General features: G+C 40.6%; 2 protein-coding genes across 2 annotated transcripts; one reads left to right on the top strand and one right to left on the bottom strand.

Annotated features, from left to right (window-relative positions):
* The first annotated feature begins 15,771 nt into the window (after positions 1-15,771).
* On the top strand, positions 15,772-17,853 carry LOC135734198 (uncharacterized). Its single transcript, XM_065253118.2, has 2 exons — positions 15,772-16,654; positions 16,872-17,853. Exons 1-2 carry the CDS (start codon positions 15,926-15,928, stop codon positions 17,622-17,624), a joined length of 1,482 nt encoding a protein of 493 aa, XP_065109190.1. The 5' UTR covers positions 15,772-15,925; the 3' UTR covers positions 17,625-17,853.
* A 148-nt stretch (positions 17,854-18,001) lies between these two features.
* Positions 18,002-21,774, bottom strand: LOC135719337 (uncharacterized). Its single transcript, XM_065242050.2, has 4 exons — positions 21,553-21,774; positions 20,168-20,362; positions 19,475-19,560; positions 18,002-19,365 (listed from the first exon to the last, which is right to left on the bottom strand). The coding sequence occupies exons 1-4, from the start codon at positions 21,628-21,630 to the stop codon at positions 18,411-18,413; spliced, it is 1,314 nt and encodes a 437-aa protein (XP_065098122.1). The 5' UTR covers positions 21,631-21,774; the 3' UTR covers positions 18,002-18,410.
* Between the last annotated feature and the right edge of the window lie 2,801 nt (positions 21,775-24,575).

Consider the following 24,575-nt stretch of genomic DNA (forward strand, 5'->3'; position numbering starts at 1 on the left):
TAGTCAACCAAGTTTCAGACATACATAAAAAATCCAAATTTGAATCAATAAGTAAGTTCTGTATTTGATCTATTTTTGGTAATATGCTTCTGATATTTATATGCCCTCCCAAAATTCCATTGGGTTTTTTGTCTGAGTTCCAAATAATCTGGGCATGATTCACAGTTTGAAAAAGTCTTAGCTGTCTCTGTTTTAAAGTTGCGCATTTGGCTAAATGATTTTTGGCACTCACGTGACACCGTCTTTGTTGACATTCGTTAGCTGTAGCAGTCGGTTCATCGTGAGGATGATAATCCATGGCCTGTGATATGTTGTGCGGGTCTATACGGGGTACCGACCTGACCGCAGTAACAGCGCCATCTCTCCCGAGTTGTTCCAACGTTTCTTCGGCTGAAGCAGCTGGACACTCTGGATGGTAAAGTTCGGTGTTTACTCCCGTAGGCGATGGATGCGACTGTGTCCGCTGGATGAACCCAATGGCCTCTCCAAGTGCACCTGTGGAAATCTGGCCACCTAGACTGCCAACTCCAACGACGGCTGCCGGCGGACTCGCCTGCCCCAACATCCACGTTTCCGTAAGAGAGCCCCGTCAACCGTCATCCCCCTCGGCCAACCGACCCCCAAGGGCAACCGCTTCACCGTGACAAACACCGTCCGGTACCAGGGTCAGGGTGAGTTGCGTGGAAGTTGTGGTTACCGAAACGGGTCCGATGGATGAGATATCCACAGATGGTTCTGACTGCAGCGAGATGACATTTTGCACTGTTGGGTTTACCTCTGAATGGCAGAGGGGTCCAGGATTTAAATGTACATTTCCCGATAGCAACAGTAACAAAAGTAGCATTTTGGCTGTTGGCGGGTGGATTTTCCGCCTGATGATGATTCTGCGTGCAGGCGTAAAAACCTGAGCCCGGCCATCCTTAAGAATACGTGTAAAAACGGTAACATAACCAAATCCGAACAGGTACAGTTGTGTTTTTTCTGTTAAAATGCCCAGTGGGTCGGCGGTGATATTATAAGAGTGATGCGCTTTTGCAGCACTAAACTCCGGCACATTACAGCTGAAAAACATTGGCATCAGTGGGCCAAGTAAAATAACGCAGATGAGGAGGTAGAGGCCAATATTTCCTTGTTCAAGTTTACCATTGTGTTTACTGCATCGTTTACTAATAAAATGCAGTGGCGTGCTAACCACACCTAGAAAAGTCTTATAAAGTAAATAGAAATAATTATGAACGGCGATGTTAGAAATATTCTGCTCATGAGTGGAGCCTGCCAAACCACGCATAGCTGCTGCCGCCATATTTTCCTTTAATTATTAATTATATATTGTTGGCTATTGCTACAAATTTACCAGCTACAATTGGTTTTGTGGTCCAGGATCACATTTCAGGGTTATCCCAACCCAACAGATGGGTTTGTTCCTTTTAGACCCAACTCAGAGTTGAAATGAACCCAGCATTTTTTTTTATAGTTATAGCGTTTAGTCCATGCCAATTTTTTTATTCGGCAACACTTAAACCCTGTTGACATTTTGCCTGACGTGGCTAAATAAAAAAAAAATTCGGCTCCCCAGACATTCGTATAAAAGTGTATTACATAATTTTTAAAAGTCGTAAAACCCATGTCAAGTCGCGGCACAAGTGGCACAACGGGATAAGGAGGGTGGATGATTAGCGTTCGTCTACCCGTATTACTGACAATTTGATAATTTAATGAATAGTCTATATTTTACGGATAATTTAAACTGCGTTAAAATAAATGTTGGAATAATTTGAGTAATGTTCCATTTGTATATAACGTGTTGTCTTTCTTAACGCCGTAATGCACTTTCGCGTGAGGTGGAAAATCGATCCCTGAGCAATCGATCCCAACTAATTCAGCACCTTCACTTGGGACAGCGCCATTGTTACGTCGTACTTAGAGGCAGCGTGTTAAGAAGCTTCCTAAGAGACAATTCGGGGAACACACTTAGGAACATCAACAACTTTGGTAAGATATATCTTTTTGAGTCTTCTTAGCACACTAAGAGTGAGTGTTATCTGGAAACCGGGCCCAGAACTGTCTGCAGTCTGCTAGAGCACACAGAACCAGAGTTATACACTTTCAAATACAGTGTTTACAACATAAAAAAGACAATTTGGTGTTTCATCATATGAAAAACAACATAAATAACAATATTTGTCACAAACAGCAGCTTTTATGTAACTTCAAAGGGTTTTCTTTAAAATGAAAAAGATATTGCATTTATTCCACTGTATGTGGTTATGGGGACACTTCAAATATATTTAGGTGGAAATTTAATACAAAAAGGGTATTATTACTCCCTTCAGTTGGAGTAGAATAACGTCTGCATAAATAAAATAAAAATTCCTTTTCCCCCTGTAAGCTGGCAATTGTTGAAATCAAAGGAAACTGTCTGCAGGTTTCGTTACCACTCAGGGCCAGAGTTATACACTTTTAAATACAGACTTTAGAAAAAAAACATCAAAAAGCGCCTATTTATTTTTGTGTTTATTAGAGGACTGACAACACATACAACAATGTCGAGCACTTTCAACAGTGTTTTATGAAATTTCAAAGGGTTTCCTGTAAAATGATACCAAACTTTTGTATGTGCACCTCTGCATGTGGGTATGAGAAGCTTTTGAAATTGGATAGGCCAAATCCAGGCGGAAATCCCCAAAATAGCCTCAGAGTGAAGCGAGCATACATTTGCATACATTAGCCTTCTGACTAACAAATGTAAAGTTGGTGTTAACATATAAAGTGTGTTTTAGGAGAGTGTTGACTGACTCGCCTTCACAGAAGAGATGAAGATTGTCGTGTTTGCTCTTCTCCTCTCAGCTCATTGTGAGCTGACAACAGCTCTGAAAAGACAACACTTTTATTTCAGTAATGTCATAACATGGAGAGAAGCTCAAAGATATTGCAAAAGCGACTATGCAGACCTGTCCAGTGTTGACAGCCAGGAGGAAATTACAACGTTAAGCGGGGTTATTGAGTCAGCCTGGGTTGGTCTGCAACGGATCTCTGCAAACAACTGGCAGTGGAGTGATGGAGGCAATAACAGTTTTATCATCTGGGCCCCAAACCAACCAAATGATCCAGGCAATGATATCTGCGGTCTAATTAATAAAGGCGTTTTGTATGACTTACCTTGTACTAGTTCATTCCCTTACTTCTGCTACAAGTGGGACACTGAACTGATTGTGGTTAAAGAGAAAAAGAGCTGGGAGGACGCGTTACAATACTGCAGGACTCATCACACTGATCTGGCCAGTCTGCCAACAGATTTACATCTCATTCAAGCCAAACAAACCACTGCGGAGACATCACGTGTGTGGACGGGTCTACGGTTCCTGGCAGGCTCATGGTTCTGGATAAGTGATGAAGATCTGGGATACCTTAGAGACAAACTACCAGCCTGTCCTACCAATTACACTTACTGTGGATCTCTAAACCTGGAAACTCAGAGCTGGGAGAACAGAAACTGTATGGAGGAACTTAACTTTGTGTGCTACTAGAGAGGAGGGTGAGTATCAAAGCGTAAAGTTATACTTGCACTCTTAAAAATAAAGCTTTAAGACAATGCTTCACAAAAGGTTCTTCAAACTATAATATGAAAAGAAACTGCCCTTTAACTGAGTAATTTTCATGGGACCAAAATGGTTCTTGTGGCATAGTATAAGAACCTTTTGTTGCACCTTTATTTTAAACTGTCTATGTTCATGAAGTGCATGCATACTCTATTATATTCTTGTACAATGCAGTCGAGTACATTGGTCTTCAACCAGTTTATCATAATAACTTTTAAAGTTTGTCTTTTTTCAAAGGCTTTAAGAAGATCACAAGAGAAATCATGACAAATGAAGGAATAAGTTATATAGCCACCGATCGAAAATTAATAGGCTAAATTAGCAATATCTGTCAACAGTTTACTCAGAAGTAGTGCATATTTGGAATAAACATGAATTTTCTGTATATTGTTAATAAATATAAAATCATGCAATTATTCTTTTTATTTTTGTTTATTGTGATTTTATTTAACCCAAGCTTAGTTTCATTTACGGCTGTGTATGTAATCCAAGTAGTGATGATGCATAAATTTCATGGAAGATATTGAATGCTTTTACTGAGAAATAATACTAAACGCTATTATAAACAGTAGTGTGTATACTACTAACCCATATTAGGGAGGGTTGTTATTATTATATTATTATTATAAGAGTAAATAATTGTTGAATGTATTAGATTAAAAATGCCTAAACATGTAAAATTGTAGAGCAGAGAAAAGGCAGTGACATCATAAAAGAGCGATGACATCAGAAGAGGACCTGACTGCAGCTATGAACTGTAACAAATTGATGACAGTAGTCGTCGGTTTATTTCAGGAATATATGGCCTCTCGGCCCAAAATTCCACAAATATCATACCATGGCGGACAATCTATTTTTCATTCCTTGATATATATACAGTGCCAATCGCCATGCATACACAGAATCACACATACTTGAGACATCTTTGTGGACATCACCTACAAGAGTAAATTCACTTAAATATTTCTCACGTAAATCTATGTACAAAGGACAAACATACAAAAAGTGCTTCTCATCTTCTATCACAGAAATTTTTGTTAAGTTACAATAATGACAGATTCTTTCTGCAACTGGTGTATTACTCCATCTGCCCGTTTCTATAGCTAGCTGATGACCTGAGCATCTAAACAGGAGCAATGACCGTACCAGTTGCACGTTACACACAGATGTTATGTAGCTCTCTTGTATTAACAAAGACTTGCATTGTGAGTACATGTTTAGTTTGTTATTTTCTAAAACTGCTGCATACCACGCCTCATGTGCTTTTTCTTTCAATCTTTGATTCAAAACTGCCGTAAATATTCTTATATCACCTACACTTTGGGCCTCCCAAGCAGCAGAAAAACCATAAAAATTAAATAATACTTTAATATTGGTAACCCAAGTTTTTCTACCTACTTTATCCAATTCCAATAGCATATTGTAACATTTTTTGGGATAACGATAATCAAGCATAGACACTAATTTTACCCAGTACATAATACACCTTTTCATATAACATGTGGACAATGCAAATCTTCCTAAGTCACCCAAAACAGCTACATTGCTTACACTTGAACTAATACACAGAAGTTTTTTACAAAAAGATACTTGAACATTCTCAATACATTCAACTGGCTCATAGCCCCAGATTTCACAACCATAATACAGTATAGGGGCGACCATGCGATCAAACAAAAACAGGGCTTGAGTGTAGCTAATTTTTTGCTTACGAACAAACCTTAGCAAAGAAAACATTGCTTTCTTGCCTTGGTTTGCTAAATGCTGTCGGGTTTTCCACCATGACAATTTTGGTGTAAACCACATACCCAGGTATTTGTAACAGTTAACTACCTCTATTTGCTCATCAATAAAATACCATTTCTCATTTTTATTTAGATGCCCCCCTCTTCTAAAAACCATAATTTTTGTTTTACTCAAGTTCACTCTCATACCATAAAGATTACAGAATTTTTCCAAGTGTTCAATCTGTCTCTGTAACTCTCCAATTGTATCTGCTACAGTGGCCATATCATCAGCGTATAACAAAGTTTGCACTTCTGTCATCATTTCAATTTGAATACCTTTACAATTTTTCTTTAGCATTGCTATATATTCATTTAGGAAAAGAATAAACAGAAAAGGGCTCACCATGCAGCCCTGTCTCACTCCAATGGTACAATCAAAATATTCTGTTAAACCTTCGTTTCCTTTCACACATGATTTGAGTTTAGAATACATAGATTTCAGTACATTAAATACCTTCCCACCAATACCATTCTTAATAAGAATAAAATACAAAAGAGTGTGTTGAACACTGTCAAAAGCTTTAGAGAAATCCACAAACATACAATACATCCTTCCTTTTCGCTTTGTAATATATTTCTGAACCATTGACTGTAAAACAAAAATATTATCTATTGTGGAGTAACCAGTCCTGTACCCTGCTTTGATTGATGACAGGTATGCTTGAGAAGATAATTTGTTACATGTGTCTCTCAGTGATAGAAATAATTAAAATACTTTGCTGTTTTATTTGTCTTTGACTTCCTGATAAAAAATAAACATTGGTTTAGCTTAAGCAAATGTTTGACTGTGTCATTTCTTCACAGATATTATTTTCTGTAATACTTTATATTACAATAATGTGGGTACTGTATAGCTGCTATACAAAAGAGGACGAGTAAAGCTATAGAGAAAGGAGAGCAAGTTCATATCAGCATTAATACAGTAAACAACACCATATATCCAAGAAAGCCTCTCCATTCACTTGTATGTGTTTCTAGTGCACACCTGAGTAAAAGGCACCCTTGATATATAATATATAAGCAAATATCTCATCTATGTACTTATAATTTCTATAAATGTACGGGCCCAGTGAGTCCACATCATAACATTAGTACTTGCAAAAGTGTGGAAATAACGTGACTGAATGAATAATGTGTCCATCATTTCCTCAAAACAAGAGCCAAGATCAAAACGCCTCGCAACACTGGGTGAGTGCAGAAAGCAGCTAGCAAATGTAAGCATTAAAAATAATAGTAAGTGTCACAGTCTATACGTATATATCCACTTGGTACTTGAAAAAATATATACAGCATATATTTACAGTACTGTGCAAAAGTCTTAGGCCAGCATGCCACCATTAGATTTGTTGTTTTTACAAGAGTATAGTGACCACATATAATTATTACTCAGCCTCATACAACCAGAAATGTGTATTTAAAAACTGTATAAAAGTATAAGCTGAAGTGTCAAGTATTTAGGGTAAACTCCCCTTCCACTTGAGCAATAACAGGCAACTGCAGGATCTCTTTAATGAAATGAAATCCTAAAATTGTGTACATATTTGCTGTATTTCGGTTTGTATCTTAATAAAAAGAGTAAAACAATTATATGGATGGACATTAAAACTTTGCTAAAACATCAAAGGAAAGGAATCAGGAAGCACAAACAAATACGATTTTGTAAATGTCAATCATTTCTCAAGATGCACATTTGAGTACAGTTCAGTACTAGGACGGATATCGTGATGTTTCACATTTGAAATTTTGGTAACGCTTTAGATTACAGCCCGGAAAGTACTGCGTAAGTACAGCGAATTTACAGCGTATGTTTCTGTAATTATAGTGTACTTATGAAGTAGGTATGTGTAATTATAAGGGAACAATTTATAATATTGGGGAATAAGGGGGTAACAACCAGGATATATGCAGTAAAGTACTGCGTAAGTACAGCGAATTTACAGCATACATTTCTGTAATTATAGTTTACTTATGAAGTACGTACGTGTAATTATAAGGGATCAATAATATTTTTGGAATAAAGGGGTAACAACCAGGATATATGCAGTAAAGTACTGCGTAAGTACAGCGAATTTACTGCGTAAGTTTCTGTAATTATAGTTTACTTATGAAGTACGTACGTGTAATTATAAGGGAACAATTTATAATATTCGGGGAATAAAGGGGTAACAACCAGGATATATGCAGTAAAGTACTGCGTAAGTTCAGCGAATTTACAGCATACATTTCTGTAATTATAGTATACTTATAAAGTACATACGTGTAATTTTAAAAGAACAATTTATAATATTTGGGGAACAAAGGGGTAACAACCAGGAAAAATACAAATAATATATGCAGTATGTTATAACTAAGGGCTAATTATTTTAATATTACATGGCATTATGTAATATTACATATTATGCTAAAGACGTGGGAAATTACAAATTATTTATACAGTAAGTAACCTCTGGCTAACGATTCAAATATTAGGCCTACGTGATATGGTGTAGGCTACATGCAAAACAATTTTATGTTTGAGAGTAATTTAGCGAGAAAACACATTCACTGAATTGGCTCGATCACACTCCTCTCCACATATAGCTGGTGCGTGGTGATCACACTGGCGTCATCTGCTTTCACATGGATTCCACAAACTGCGCTGATTCAGAAAAGACCTCTGAGATGGTTGTAACGTACGCTGGGTCTTCATTCAATCATAGTCATACACCACATATATTTTTGAAATAATATAGGTATAAAATATATTTAGGCCAAGTATTTTTTTAACCACGGGGTACCATATTTTTTCATTTCATGATGCATGTGATGGAGATTACTGAACAACAAAACTTGAAATTCAGTTAATGTGTTTATGCTATTTATTAGTACGATACAATTTATTTAGAATTTTCAATAAAGGTGTAAGGGTGGATTCACTACAGTGGTTCAGTCTGTAGGAATGCCAAAATGACTGAGAAATGTTAACAGCATGATATTATAAAACTGTGTATTTCTGGTCAATTATCACCCTTCTGCAACCTACTAACGACGGAAATAAGTGCAGTTATAATAGCAAGATATGTGGGAGAGCATTGCTAGAATATAAACATATAAATTGCAATATCTAGCGTTTAAGTATTAACACTAAATCAAAACTAAACAACAGATTTGTAAATGAAAAGGTTTAGTAACAGTACTGACTTAAAGTAACAATTGAAATGATTACACTATAAATGCATGAAAGGGTACTTAATACAAACAATTAACTGTTTCCAATGTATGTGAGATATTACCTGATAAGATAGAGAACAGAGAAAGAAAGAAAGTTTAGATGAAAGAGAATCACCATTTAGAACTGGAATCTTAATGGCCTAAACCCAAGAACTCAGGTAAAGGAGAAAAGCAGAGGGAAGCAAGCAAAAGGCAAATGCCAAAAGGCAAAAGCCCAGAGCTCATGAAAACCAAGACCTTTATTCTCTATCCCTTGACCATGTGACTAAACCTAACATGATACATTTAAACTGACCAATCAGAAGACCACACCTTTAACCCCCACTGTATTGAATAAACAGCTGTGACAATAGTCTGCGATCACTATCAGTAAGCACAGGAATGCAGATGGTAGAGTATGGAAATGGGGATTGTGACGAAGTTATAAATTCCTATATTTTTAATATTACAAAGGTTACTTACCTTAAGAAAAAGAGTACAGGAATTTTTTGGGTCATCAAGCAAAATTAAAAATAGGCAAGGCAACTATAGTGAAAGCAAAGCAAGCAAAACTAGAACTATTTTCTGTAGTTACTGTGTAAATATACAATATTTTGTGTTGTTACAGTCTAAGTCAAACTTGTTACCCCCTTGTTTCATGTAGTTACATAGTAAATACGGCATCTGCGGGCTGTAAATTAAAGTGGCACTTGTTACCCCTTTGTTTCACGTAGTTACAGAGTAAGTACAGCATCTGCGGGCTGTAAATTAAAGTGGCACTTGTTACACCTTTGTTTCCTGTAGTTACAGAGTAAGTACAGCATCTGCGGGCTGTAAATTAAAGTGGCACTTGTTACCCCTTTGTTTCACGTAGTTACAGAGTAAGTACAGCATCTGCGGTCTGTAAATTAAAGTGGCACTTGTTACACCTTTGTTTCCTGTAGTTACAGAGTAAGTACAGCATCTGCGGGCTGTAAATTAAAGTGGCACTTGTTACCCCTTTGTTTCACGTAGTTACAGAGTAAGTACAGCATCTGCGGGCTGTAAATTAAAGTGGCACTTGTTACACCTTTGTTTCAGGTAGTTACAGAGTAAGTACGACAACTGCGGGCTGTAAATTAAAGTGCCACTTGTTACACCTTTGTTTCACGTAGTTACAGAGTAAGTATGACAACTACGGGCTGTAAATTAAAGTGGCACTTGTTACACCTTTGTTTCACGTAGTTACAGAGTAAGTACGACATCTGCGGGCTGTAAATTAAAGTGGCACTTGTTACCCCCTTGTTCTGTGTAGTTATAGGGTAAATTCAATACTAGAGTACTGGTGTAGATAAACCTAATTTCAGCCAAAGTTATCAACAAAGAACTAAATTACAAATTTAAAAGCATAGTAGAAACACCTTAATTTAACCCAAAACAAGTTTATTTAAAACAAAAATATTTATCCAAACTATAACATATTAAATACTAACAATTTTAAAAGAATAACAAGAAACTGTCAAAACAACTAACGATGAATGAACAATTTAACAAAAGAACATCAATTTAATTATTTGAAAATAATTAACCCCTAAATTTGTTTTTTTATAGGCAACAGCTTGTTTGCTGCCTTCATTTTTTCAATTTTCGATTTCAGCTGGGGGCAGGATGAAAGAAATTTCAGCAAATCCTTTGCATATGACTGCAAGGTTGTCCCTACAGTATAGATAGATTTCAGTCATGTGACCTTTTACGTCATGCCGCCATCTTGAGGACCTACCGAGTACCAGTAGGCTATTGACAAGCATTGGCTACCTTGCTACGACTTACGGATTTCTTATCTTTTACTGTCTATGATTCTTACGGATACAGTAAAAAGCTACGAAAGACAACATGTCGCATCTTGACTGTCATGAAAATAAACGCTACTTTAAAAAAATATATCTTGGTTAGGGTGTTATGCCTTCTCGATCCCTGATGCGTTCTTCCAGCCGCTGTCCGCTGCTACCGAACTACCACTATTTTACAACATAAGAAGGCGCGACACAACATGAAACTTTGCTCGAAGTATCACCTGGATCTCTACACATGAACGCGGGCATTGAGAACATTGTTTTTGTACACAGAGTTTACTAAAAAGAAAGGTTTTGTACAACTGACTTTGGCTGTTATGGTGTCCGCTCGTCATCTCTGCCAGATGTAAATAATCGATTTCCGAATGCGAATGAATGAATCTCATATAAGGCTCCTTTTTCAACTAGAAGGTCAATATTGTTTTTCACTTGCAACAAAACAACGACTTATCCGTGCATTTTTAAGGAACTATGCTTTAGGAGATATCATCTTTACTCTCCTCCCTCCTTACGTCGCAATTGGAGATCGATACATCTTGACTGGGAAGAAAGCGGCGAGCGGACGCCAAATCATCCAAAGTGAGTTGTTCAAAACCTTCTTTTTAGTTAACTCTGTGTTCACAAACAATGTTCTCAATGCTCGAGTTCACCTGTAGAGACATAGGCGATACTTCGAGCAAAATATCATGTTGTGTTGAGCCTTCTTAGTGTTGTTAAAATAGCGATTTTGATGCTCACAGCATATTGAAGGCATAGCTTCTAGTTCTTTTGCGACCACTTCAGGTCCTCAAAATGGCGGAAGACAAGTGATTGACGTCAGCTGACATCCATGTATAGGGAGGCACTGTGAAGTCTTCTCCCTCTGATGCAATTGCCACCTGTAATCACACAAGTAGAGAAATATTTATATATTTAGCAGAATGTCAAAAAAGAAAAAACTTGTTACACTAGTACAATAATAGGAAATGAATGGGAAAATATGAAAAAAAAAATGTTTTTGTGTGTGTACAATTTACAAATCAGCCACGATATAAAAAAGTGCACAGCATGAATGAATGGGTGAAACTCTAAAGCATCAAGAGTGCAAGACAGACAGACAGACACACCAACCCTATATCACGAAATTACGTGACTATTTCACGCATGGAGCAGCGTGAAAATGTCATGCTTTGCCGTGTTTGAGCGTGAGCATGTCACGCTTTTATGTTTGTGTCACTGTCACGTATTGGTTACTCAACTTTTTTGTCCTATTTTCAAACCATTGTCGCTTCGGTTTAGGGTTAGATTTGGTGCTTGTGTTATATGTCACTTTAAGTATTTGTCACTTTAAGTATTGGTTTATAAAAAAAAGATACAAGGCTTATTCTTTTATATTTTCTAAACTTTAACCAGATTTCACCTGTTGGGGTTAGAGTTTGTTTTGGTAAGGATGTAATTTTATGTAAATCTAACCCTAAACCGAAGGACAATGGTTAGAAATTAGGACAAAAAAGTTGAGTAACCAATACGTGACAGTGACACAAACAGAAAGCGTGACATGCTCACCCTCTGCACGCGACCCTCTGCACGCGCTTCTCCCGGCTTCACTCTTCACAAGCACCTGCCTGCTCTTGTGCTCAGCGCGAACTCAAGTCATTTAAAAAAAAAATTACCTCATAGAATAACATTGTTTTAGCGTTTCTTTTTTCTTTCTTCAGGTAGTAACTTAAATATATGAGAAGGAAAATATATTTGAGTGATTTCCGATCGATTTGACACGTCTATGCTATTAAGAGAATATAATGTTAGAAGCTTTTGATAGGTGACTAAACAGCAGTGGTAAGATATTACATTTACCTAAAGCGAATAGAATGTGTGTTTGTCATTTCGTTTTACCTCAGAGTCTAACATTATTCTAGTGAAAATAAACGGCTATGGTAAGATCTGTTAACCTAAAGGGAATTAAATGTTTATTCCTTTTTTAATAAATATCTGTTTTAAGTCTTCTATATTGTGTTAAAGTCACTGGTTGTTTATATATTTGATCAAATACCATGTTATCTAAATATGTGTTGAGGTATTTTATTATATTAAATTAAATTAAAAATAACCTGTGTCATAATACATTCATATAATATAACATTCAGTAATATAACATTCAATTATTCTAACGTTAGGGGAATGTTAAAATAACCTAAAAATAACAGTAGGGGAATGTTTATTTTCTTTAAGAAAACAATCCTTGCTATTAAACAAAAACCTTGGAAAATAACATTCTAGAAACCAAAAACTAATGTTAGGGGAACGTTTTGGGTACCAAATTGTTAGCTGGGGATGGGCAGAAATAGTTGGCTTACATGGAAATCCAGGATTTATCAATATTCTACATTAAACAGTGTATTTTTTATTCGGGCTACTTGAATTCATTTCGGGCTACCAAAAATGAAAGAGTGCCTGCCCGAAGGGCTATCAGGGATTAAAAAATTTTGCAAGCCCTGGTATCTCTATGGCAAACGTGCGGGGGAGGGCTGAGCCCACTCGGAACTACGGGAGCACAGAGGGGAGTGTTAGCGGATGTTAAAGAGGAAACCGATTTAATTTAAACAAATCGATGTTAAACTACACATTCGAGTTAATCGATAAAATCGATTTATCGCCCAGCCCTATCTGATTGTGTAGTTTGTTTAGTGTGTTGTGATTCGATAGCAGCATAGCTTGCCGTTAGCTAAGCAGATGACTGACGTATTCCTGTGGGCGGAGTTTAGTAAAAAATAAATTCTACTGAGGTCATTAAAGCGGGAAGTAGAGGGCTAAAGTCCAAACCGGCCGTTCGCTGTAGGCTTTGAGGTATTCAGAGGAATTCTGTTAAAAAAAATATATCACCTGGGAGTGAACTTTGAGCTTCATCATTTTACAAGTATTATTAATGCTATTATAGCAACATTACAAACTAACTAGGGTTTAAAAAAAGGGATATAGAAGAACGTGACCTTTAACTAAAGGTGGCATAGGTATAACAGATTTCACACTTTTAAAACCTGTGCTTTTAATATTGTCTGAACATTTGTAGATAAATAACATATATAACATATTTTGAGTTTATGCATGAGAGCGCCCTCTGGCTTTTGGATGTGGCAGCATTTGACCATAACTTATTGAGAAACGCTTAGGTTACTCACGTAACCCCGGTTTCCTGAAATAACGGGAACGAAGCATTGCGTCAATTTAGCTGACGCTATGGGGGGGAAACTCCTGTTTACTCCGTGACTGAAGCCTATTGGTTAACGTCTGTACAAAGTACAGACCAATGACGTTTGAACCCGCGCGCGGGATGCACACGTCCTTATATAAGCGCGGTTCAATCGTCAGGAGCTCCTTATTATTCGACTGAAGCGCGCAGCCGAATAACACTCGCTGAGTAGACGTTTGCAGCACGGCAAGAGACGCAATGCTTCGTTCCCGTTATTTCAGGGAACCGGGGTTACGTGAGTAACCTAAGCGTTCCCTTTCAATACGGTTCACTTCGCATTGCGTCAGTTTAGCTGACGCTATGGGGGAACGTAATCCCATCACGCCGTGCATACACAACGTACTGAAGTGCCTTACCGGAGAGACACTGCGTGTGGCCCTATACCCGGCATATTCACCGCTTTAAAGCAAATGTGTAAGCACCATATAAATTGTTGACGCGCACACGGTGGGGTTTTAAACGCACCGGGGGCACATAACATAGCACAAGACGGCGAGGTACCGAGCGCGCCGTGGCTGTGCGAGATAAGTAAATTCAGAGTCACGTTGGTCGGCTCGCTGAGCGCACCGTGGTGTACACATAAAACGCATGAGCGTGCATGATTGAGCCGAGAGAACCTGCGCTCGTAGGGCAGGGACGTCTAAGCTGTACAATCTGACAACGTAGACGGCGAAGACCAGCCGGCCGCGTAGCAGATATCAAATATAGATACCCCTGTAGACCAAGTTCATGAAGAAGCCAAACTCGCACAGAGTGGGCTCTATATAGGACATATTTCATAGAGGGGCGTGAGCCAGTGCGATGGTTTCAACGATCCATCTAAATAACCACTGTTAGCAACAGACATACGTAGTGAGTGATCTGCGAAGCTCACAAACGGCCGATCTGACTATAATATGCGGCAGAACGGTTCGTAGCGTTGGATTATACAGATACCACAATAGTGTGAACCCAGGTGCGCCCTCGAGCGCATCGGGATGCATATAGGTAGTATTATAGTGCACAGATCGGTGAGCTTTCCAAGCGCGCCGTAAATGTGTATTGACTATAAATTGCACGGGCACAGGTGAACACTTGAATACATTGTGAATGCATATAGATGAATCAGAGTGTTATAATGCACAGGCCGGCAAGATTCTCGAGCGCGCCGTCATGTGTTCTGATAATAAATTGTGCGCACACGGGTGAACTCTTCAGTGCACCGTGAATGCGTATAGACAAATCAGTGCACAGAACGCGCCGTGAATGTGTACAGATATGATTGATGAACGTAACGGTGGGCACCCAACGCTTTTCCAAGCGCATCTTATTGTATACCAAAATGTTATAGCGTGTACATGTGAGCTTTTCTAAGCGCACAGTGGACGCATATAACTAAAAACCATATCGTGCATACAGGTGAGCTAATGGGCGCACCTTTAATGCAACAAACCTCAGTAGTGCGCGAAGCAGGGATGTCTAAGCTGTAAACTGACAACGTGGACGGCGGGGACCAGCCGGCCGTGTCACAATTGTCAAATGAGAAACCTCTAAGACCATGCCCATGCTCTAAGACAAGTGAGCATAATTGTCACGGGAGGTGATAACGTCAAAGATCCATAAATAACCTGTATTGACAGGTGCTCTAGTGAGTGATCTGTGACGCAGATGAACAGCTGATCGTCTGATGTACGTCAGACGTATCTGTCATACAGGACCTTGGACAGTTCCAGAGCGCTGTGCCTCGGGCACCGTCCGCATCTGAGAAATGACAGGCTTATGAATAAAGTGAATGGCCAGCCGTAAAAGCATGGTTCGCTGTTACCGCCGCCGTCCGCATCTGAGAGATGACAGACTTGTGAATTAAATAGGGATGCACCGAATCCAGATTTTTTAGGTTCGGCCGAATCCCGAATCCACCGTTTAAGATTCGGCCGAATCCGAAACCGAATACCGAATCCTACTCGCATCCTTATTCCATTAACACAGTAAAACACATTAATGAATTATACAACGTCCACAGCATGTATTTTTCATTTTATTTAATTTTAACTGTACATTATGCCAGGATGACAAGTTGGAAAACTATTTTGACAATTACCATAAGCCTATGCATAATGAAAGCGATGCGTTGCGACACGCTCGTTTTTCCAATTCGCTCTGTGCACAATATGGCGACCACTGACGTTTCTAACTTGACTGTGTGGGCCAGTACTTCCGGTGAAAACTTCCGGTGATCTGAGAGTGAGAGCGGGAGACAGAGACAACAGTGAATGAGATCAACAAACTGGATGACTAGATGTTTTTATTATGAGTGTTTTTAGAATTAAAGAGAGGCGACTTGCCTTTCAGAGAGTTACAGGCTCAACACTTCATTGTTGTGTGCCATTATGTACCGTTTCGTCAAACTACAACAAAGTAATCAGCTTTCATGCATTCCCCGTTGATGCTGCGGTACGGGCTAAGTGGATGCAAAATATCCGGAGGGATGACTTCAACCCGACCCAAAACACCCGGGTCTGTAGTCGGCATTTTAAGCAGACTGATTTAAATGTGACTGCCGGGGGGTTGAGGAGGCTGAAGAAGGGAGCCGTACCAGTTTACTTTTCGTGGAATGGGTACAAACTACCTGCGCCCCGACCGAGCGTCTGGGAACGGCGTCCGCGGGCCGAGAGTCCCGCACCAGAGTCAGACTCGGACTCGGAGATGGATACCGAAATGGCCATAGATCATGACTACTGTGTAGTCCCTGAAACAGGAGCGAGGGCGAGTAATTTGGCAGACGAGAATGAAGCCCTACGTCGCCAGATCAGAGAGCTACAACAGCAGTTAGAAGCCCAGAAACTTCGCCAGCGTTTTGGGATAGATCGCCTGTCTACATCAGATGAGAACATGCGCTTTTATACCAGGTTTGCGTCCTACAAGAGTTTCATGGCATTTTGGAAATTAATTGAACCTGCTGTGATCCACAAGATGGTGCGCATAACCAGTGCCAAGACAGCTTCTGCCAGCATCAGCACAGTCCATCACCCAACAACGGTAGGTAACATGACGTGCATACAGTTGTTGGCTTAATGTTACTGAAATTAGATTTAAAATATTTTGTAATTGCCCCTGTTGGTTTGTGGAGTTAACTACATCTAACTAAAAAGTAAAAGCCAGCCAGCTGATGTTGGTATTATTTTCTGATGTAGGCTATACTTAGTAATAGCAATGTCAAGGTAACTAAACAGACTTTTGTTTTTTATCTGAACAGAAACTGAGACCCATTGATGAGTTGCTGCTGTTCCTGATGTATCTGTCAGTGGGTTTTCCTCTCAATGACCTTGCAGAGAGGTTCAGCATTCACCGCACTACTGCAAGTCGGATCATCTCCACATGGACTCATTTTCTGTACTGCCTGCTGGGAAGCCAGCGCCTTTGGATTCCTCCAGAGGTAGTGAGAGCTCACCTCCCACCTGAGTTTGCAGATTTTTCAGATACACAGGTAGTCCTCGATTGTACAGAGATATTCTGTCAGACGCCATCCTCTCTGCTCCTTCAAACTGAGGTGTTTTCTACCTACAAATCGCACACAACATTCAAGGCTATGATTGGCATGGCACCCCACGGTGCTGTCACTTTTGTGTCTGGGCTATATGCAGGCTCTATGAGTGATCGCGAGATCTTTAAGCTGTCTGGGATTATAAAGCTTTTAAAGCCAGGTATGGCGATCATGGTGGACAAAGGTTTTGTTGTGGACAACCTTGCTCCTTGTAAGGTGTACCGGCCTGCCTTTCTCAGCAACAAACGACAAATGAGTCGAGAGGATGTCAGACAAACACAGTCAATTGCACGTCTGAGAGTGCATGTGGAGAGGTGCATAAGGAGAGTGAAAGAAAACAAACTGTTTGACAAGGACATACCACTGTCTATATGCGGGAACATTGATGAATTGTTCAGTGTGGCCTGCTTCCTGGTCAGTTATCAGAATGGGCCGTTAGTGAAGGCATGGGCAACTCCCCAATGAGTTAAATTGGTAATTTTGATATTAATAAATCGTTTAGTCTTAAATAGTGTTTAAATTGTATGATGTTTTCTCTCTTAATTTTTACTACTTTCGGTTATCTTTTGATATTTTATTATTAGTGTTCAAAATGTATTGTACGTGGACGTTTTGTTTGATATGTTGTGCAGCACTTTGGTCAGCATTTATGCTGTTTTAAAGGGCTACAGTATATAAATAAACTTGACCTTGATCTTAAAGATCTATCTTGCTTATTAAAAACAATTCTTTGTGTCATTGCCTTCATTACATTAGCTTTGGATTTTTACTGATGACTTGAAATCAAATAAAAACACACACCACAGATGACATTAGATGTAGAATTTAATAAGAACATATTGAATAACACTTATACAACGATCTAATATTAACAATTAGGGACGCAAAACGATTAATTACATCCAAAATAAAAGTTTGTATTTACATAATAAATGTGTGTGTACTGTGTATAATTACTTTGTTTTTAAATGCACATACGTGCATGTATACATTTAAGAGAAATGTATTTACATATAAAATATATAATATAAATTACATATAAATGCAGTAATATGCACATGCTGCTGATAATAATATAGTTATTGCAAATAATATGCAAGCATATGTGTGTGTTTTATAGATAAAATAATTATACACATTACACACACACATTTATTATGTAAATACAAACTTTTATTTTGGATGTGATTAATTGTTTTACAGCTAATCACAAAACTTTTACACCAGGCTGAACCATTAATGTTTTAAAGATCAGATCAGGTAATGATAGAAAAAGAAAAAATCCCCCCTCTCCCTTATAACCCTAGCAACCTCTGCATCTGTATAAATTCTTTGTACAAAAAGGTCCTCCTCTGCAAAAACCACAAAATCACACCACTGCATTCCAGTGATAAGCAGTTGGCCTTGCACCTGCCAATAGTAGCTGTGGCTTGGCTTCAGACGCAAGGCGCCACTCTGCATGTGCAGGCAACCAGAGTCAACATAGCTCTTCAAGTTGGGGCATTTCACCTCCACCAGCCCGAACGGTGGTGCCTCCGTTCGATCAAAAACGACACCATCTGGAGAGGATCCGAGCCAGGGAGCATCTGGATGGATGACAAATCCTGATGGCCAGTAGTTGACGTTTTTAATGCGGGCATATTGCTGAATAGCTTCTGGCTCCAGTGCCAGCCCCCTCTTCATCAAGGCTGTCTGAACCCCACCTTTGCGGATGCGTTCTGCAAGGTTCTCTGCAGAGCTGTGACCTCGGACATGGCACACCTCACGGAACCTGGATGAAGTGATCCTCATCTTCCTCAGGCTGTGCCACTCTGCGCTGCCACTCTGTTCTCTCGTAGCCATCTCGATGGATCTTGCCATGTCAAAAGTAATGTTAAGGGACATTACATTAAGGTGTTGTTGGTGAGTGCACACAAAGGAACATGTGGTTGGGTCCAGCCTGTGACCATCTAACGGCAGGGGTGGTGGAGGGGGTGCGTCTGGGTGGTGGATGATTACCCTACTCACTGGCAATGGGTGCTGATATGAAATGGGGCTCCCTTCTTGAACGGTCCCAAAGGTTGAATCAACAAGAGGGACATCACTGCTTATCGAGAGTGTAGTGATTAGCGGAGCAAGTTCTGCCGCGAAGTCCTGGTATGCCTCGTCAACCTTCAGGGAATCTGGGTCTGGCAAGTCACCCCGCACTGCTTTGTAGCGCTTGCTCCTTTGAAAACAGTTATGTCATAATTATAAAAAAAGAAATAATAACTCTTAAAACAACAAGAATCTGACAATGACTGCAGAATAGATTATTATTTGAGAGTGAATATTACCTTACACCATCAGCAGCTGTGTACTGTCTTGACTTGGGTTTGGTTGAGATGAATACCATGTTACCCACTCTGCCTGGTTTCACACCCTATCAAGTAAACAAACAAATAAACAAATAAAACTTAAGGACAGTTGGTTAGCCCCCATAACATACCATCACACGTAGGGGTGTGTCATATCATACCGTCCACGATAATAAGGGTATAATTTTTTACATATAAATGACACAGCGACACACTGACGTATGGCACATTTATGTTCCCTAGTGCGCTCATCAACAACACCATTCTGCAGTACGTTAGCCTCCGATGATGATTTAGTACCTAAAAAGGGAGCTACATCACACAGACTCTTATGTATAAAAGGCATGTGACAGTGTGACAGACAGATTGAAATCAAGCTTCCTTGTGTTGTGTAAACTCTTAACAACAACAATACCCCATAGTAAAAACGCAATGGCAGAGCAAACATTTAGGTGAGATAAATGTAATAAGAAAAAAATATTCTATATCGTCATAAATATAATTTTTGCAATATTGTTGAAATATAGCAATATAATTAACCCTGTAATAGATTTGGTAATGATGCGCTTGTTTTGTCTTCATTGTGCTTTTTAAACAAGGTTGTAGAACTTATATCCAATTTCAAAAAAAAAATATATATATATATATTAGCCTAAGTTCTTAAGTACTTACCAATCTTCGTGGTTTATGCCATCGCTGCTCAGTTTCTGTGCAGCTGAGGACAGGTGGTACTGCTTTTAGTTGTAGCGTAGAGTATTTTGTGGTCTGATACAGTAGTGCAACACTGTGGTTGCAGAGAGCGGTTCCAGCCACACAGGAGCACTCAGCCACCGCTATTTGAATCGGTGAGCTGTCCTCAAAAGTAATCTATGAATAAAACATGATTTTAGCAAATAGTAGAGGTATGATTCATAAGGCTACCAGAACAACTAGAACAAATAAGACAGCCTCAATAATCTTAAAAGATTTTCTGTTGTATTAAAATACAGTTGTTACTTAGAACAAATGAACAGTGTTAGTAAAACATTGAACAGGTTAGTATAGCCTAGATTGAGGGTACAAAATCAACGCTTACCTCACACTGACTAATGTACCCATCATGAACAGGCCTACTTATGCTCCAAAGAACGGGAGCAGTAACAACCAGTTTCTGGGGTGTCCATGAAAGTATAGTTCAGGTTTAAATCAAATAAACAGACTTAAGTTTTCTTATTGATATTCTACATCCACATCACCAACTATAGCCACAAAAATACCCCAGAATCTGACTTGAACTGGTTAAACACATGTTTTGTCACCCTACTCTGAGGTCGTGAGGCTTCTCATGCTTCCTCATGGACCTATAACATACAGCCCTGACGGTCACCCTCCCTGCAGGGTCTTTGTTTGAAACTGTGGGAATTTAGCATCATTCATGTAATGTTAGACATATAGACCAATACTTACTATAGCTGCAAAAGAAGCACGAAACAGAACTGTATTCTGCCGTACTGTCTGTGCGCACGACACTGGTGCGTGTCTTTCTGTGTGTGTGTGTGTGTGTGTGTGTGTGTGTGTGTGTGTGTGTGTGTGTGTGTGTGTGTGTGTGTGTGTGTGTGTGTGTGTGTGTGTGTGTGTGTGTGTGTGTGTGTGTGTGTGTGTGTGTGTGTGTGTGTGTGTGTGTGTGTCACAGTCAGGGCATTTACATGATATGATTAAGCGTGCAGCACTAACATAAACCAAAAAGAAATACTCAGACCTGTCAAATAAATAAACGGCTCAAATAGACAAATAAATAGACAGCTGTCTAAACTTAGCGATAGATTATGTTTTCTCTACGCCCGGTTGAATCGTTTGTTTTGGTTCTGGAAAGTTAGCGCTTTTTCAGGGTGCTGCGTTTTTGTTTTGGTCGTATCGTATGCACCTCAACCAAAAATAAAACGTTTAAAAACAATTGTTAATTCTACAAATCTAAAATCTGTACAGGACAACTGACCTAAATGTTAACTACATAGCTACTGCTACCTAGTTAGTGATACAACAATGTGAACGTGTTTTGCTGTCAGTTTCAAACTTACCTTCATAGTTGTCAATAAAACTTGAAAGGTACATCTTGTACCCCTTTTCCCGTTTACTCCGGGGGGCAGAGCATCCATTTCGGACGAGTCTGTGGACGTCTGATATAGTAATTTTTGGCAGGTCTTGGAGACATCTGGTGTAAAACATCGCCATCTTGCCGGAAGTGCTCACCCACACAGTCGAGGTGCGGAAGTAGAACGGAAGTAGAGTCGTGCACGGAGCCAATAAGCAAGCAGCTCCGCGCTGAAAACAATATTTAACTTTGAGTGAGAAGCTCCGCTCGTCAATGTCAGTTTTCACACGGCCGTCCAATTACAATGGAGGAGGGGCGGGACATTACCACAGCAACCAACCGGCTCACAGCTGAAGCATCACAGCTACCAAGCGCTCGGCTGAAAAACAGCTGGCATTTGGTGTCCTCAAGGCGTTTTCAGCCGTATTTAAAAGTTTTGGTGTGTCCAGCCCCTAAAGCTCACCGAAAGAAAAAGCTCATCTCCACGTCAGCACCCGATGTGTGTAATCAACGGCCGCGTGACGTCGAGCAGCGTAGCGCAAGCCTAGGATTCGGTTCGGTGGAAAAAAATTCTAGGATTCGGCCGAACCCGAACCCCGTCAAAAAGCCCAGTATTCGGCCGAATCCGAATCCGAATCCTGGATTCGGTGCATCCCTAGAATTAAATGAATGGTCGGTCGTAAAAGCGTGGTTCGCTGTTATCACGGCCACATAGATATAGGTAGGGGAGAGAGCCGCCGTGCCTCTGTAGTGAGGAGAAAAGTGTTCCACCCACGATTCGCGGGGGGTTTAGACTTTCAATGTCACTAGACAGAATGAATCAGACTTTGCATAAGGACGCCTCGTGAAAGGGGTCCTAGCAGCTTGCGTCAATGTGTCATAAGGCAGGTTAATATTTTGAATCTTGGTAGTTTAAGCATGAGATGCGTATCACTCTGATTGAACATAGCTTATAAAGCCGTAAGAGTGGCCGTCCGGAGAGGGCGCGATTCAAACGCTTGGAGCCATGCAAAAGTCTGAGGCTGTCGTCTCTCTAGGAAGAGAGAATAACAGCCGTAAGACCGTGCTCGTTTGCGCCATCAGCATCGTAGCGGAGAAACTGAGGCGGGCTGCGAGCGAATTTGGCAGAAAGGTGTTAGAGACACCGTACAGTCGTGGGGTGTCAATACACAGTATATGGCCAAACCCGGGTTTTTTCGGCTGCGAGCGAATTTGGCAGAAAGGTGTTAGAGACACCGTACAGTCGTGGGGTGTCAATACACAGTATATGGGCAATCCGGGGTTTTTTCGGCAAGCGTCGATAGAATTATGGACAGCGGGCCATGTGTGCGTATTACTGATTGCTTGTCAGTAAGGCGATAAAGTGTTTAGAGACACCGTACAACCGTGGGTGTCAATACACATTATACTAAGCACGGAAATTACTCTTTTTAGAGGAATTAAATACCGTTCGCCACTATAGTGAGGTAGCATAACCGACAGTATTACACAGTATGTTTTGATAAACAGCACACAGAAAACATTTCAGGGCAGTCCAGCCGAGGCGCGACTTAACCCTTTCTCCCAGACAGTTTCGTTCTCTGTTGATGCAGCTGTGCTGCGGAGACCAGAGCTCAGCCGTTCAGGTGCACAAGCCTCAGTAGTGACGGTGACCGAACGGCTCACGGAGCAGAGCAGTATGTCTAGGTGGTTTAATGTCAGACTGAACCCATCGCAGAGAGGAAGTCTGCCGTGAGGCCCGCGGTTTTGCCGTTTATTAAAAGGGCAGAAAAACCGGGTATATAAGAATGTACTAATATTCAGTGCACTGATATAGGACGGGACTGAATAAAGGGAGGTATTCAGGTCTCAGTATATTATAAACAAATTCGTTCTGCCTCTGATTCCGTCTAAACCAGAGAGAAATGACCGGGCAGACGAACAGTGAGCTATCCGAAGTGAGACAGGCTCAGGCCAGTAAAGCTCTATAATAAGTGTTTTAGCGCTCCAATAGAGGCGTGTCCGCCTTATCAAGCAGACGAATGAGATTGTGCCGCTCCAGGAGGGGAGGGGCATGAAGCTCTCTTATAATGAGTGTTCTTGGTGCTCCAATAGCGGCGAATCCGCCCTATCGAGCAGTCGAATGAGATCGCGCCGCTCCAGGAGGGGAGGGGCATGAAGCTCTGTAATCGTTGAACACTAGACAGCTGCATTTAGAGGCAGTGAGCCGTAATACCGCGTGCTAACTAAGCCGTTAAGAGACCTCACCACTGTGGGGAAAGGGGCGAGGGACTCCGCGAGCGTGGAGCACGAGTGGCTGTGCTATGACAGAGAACAGGGGCAGACCGCCCGTGTTTGCTTGTCGTATGCATCCAGTTCTACGGTTCCCCGCTTGTTCATCTCAACAAGAGAGGAACGGCAGAGGGGAGCAGCAACACAGACAGAATAGCCATGCGTCGTATGAACGGTATCACCCGATGCACTCGGGGGATTAATATATGTGCCAGAGATCTCGCCAATGAATGTGAGAGGAGCGAAGGGACTCTGTAAGCATGAACGGTTGCGGTGTGACAGAACACAGGGGGGGGGTTAGTCCGTGTGTGCTTGTCTATGCATCCATCTAGTCTCATGGCTCGCCGTGTGTTCATCTCGGCGAGAGAGGAACAGCAAGGGGAGCACGAAACATGGATAAGACAACCAAAGCATAAGCGCGGTCCTGGCGTGGGAGGTGCCAGACCGGTAACGCGCTCGGAGGAAATTCATAGCAGAGAGGCTCACCGAGCCGCTGTGCTCGACGCTATTACAACAGCGCCTGCTCTTTTAGCTTATAGCTTTATATTAAAAATATTGATCTTACCGGGCGGCCGCAGGGGAGATCTCGTCAGGCATGTGTCCGCTGCACAGGGCTCGTACCACGGCAAGCAAAGGCTATCTTCGGTTCTCGGCCGGAAAGCGGCAGGGGAAGACGCTAGACCTGGACTCTGCTATCTTCGGTTCTCAGCCGGAAAACGGCAGGGGAAGATGCTAGGC

Source organism: Paramisgurnus dabryanus, chromosome 3 (assembly GCF_030506205.2).
Source record: "Paramisgurnus dabryanus chromosome 3, PD_genome_1.1, whole genome shotgun sequence".
Classification (NCBI taxonomy): domain Eukaryota; kingdom Metazoa; phylum Chordata; class Actinopteri; order Cypriniformes; family Cobitidae; genus Paramisgurnus; species Paramisgurnus dabryanus.

Bases quoted from the DNA above. Each gene is read 5' to 3' on its own strand.
- LOC135719337 (XM_065242050.2), bottom strand. From the start codon at position 21,630: ATGGATGCTCTGCCCCCCGGAGTAAACGGGAAAAGGGGTACAAGATGT. The intron at 19,561-20,167 runs GTAAGTACTTAA...TTTACTTGATAG, and splicing joins GGCATAAACCACGAAGATTG to GGTGTGAAACCAGGCAGAGT. The intron at 19,366-19,474 runs GTAATATTCACT...CTGTTTTCAAAG, and splicing joins ACAGCTGCTGATGGTGTAAG to GAGCAAGCGCTACAAAGCAG.
- LOC135734198 (XM_065253118.2), top strand. From the start codon at position 15,926: ATGAGTGTTTTTAGAATTAAAGAGAGGCGACTTGCCTTTCAGAGAGTT. The intron at 16,655-16,871 runs GTAGGTAACATG...TTATCTGAACAG, and splicing joins CAGTCCATCACCCAACAACG to AAACTGAGACCCATTGATGA.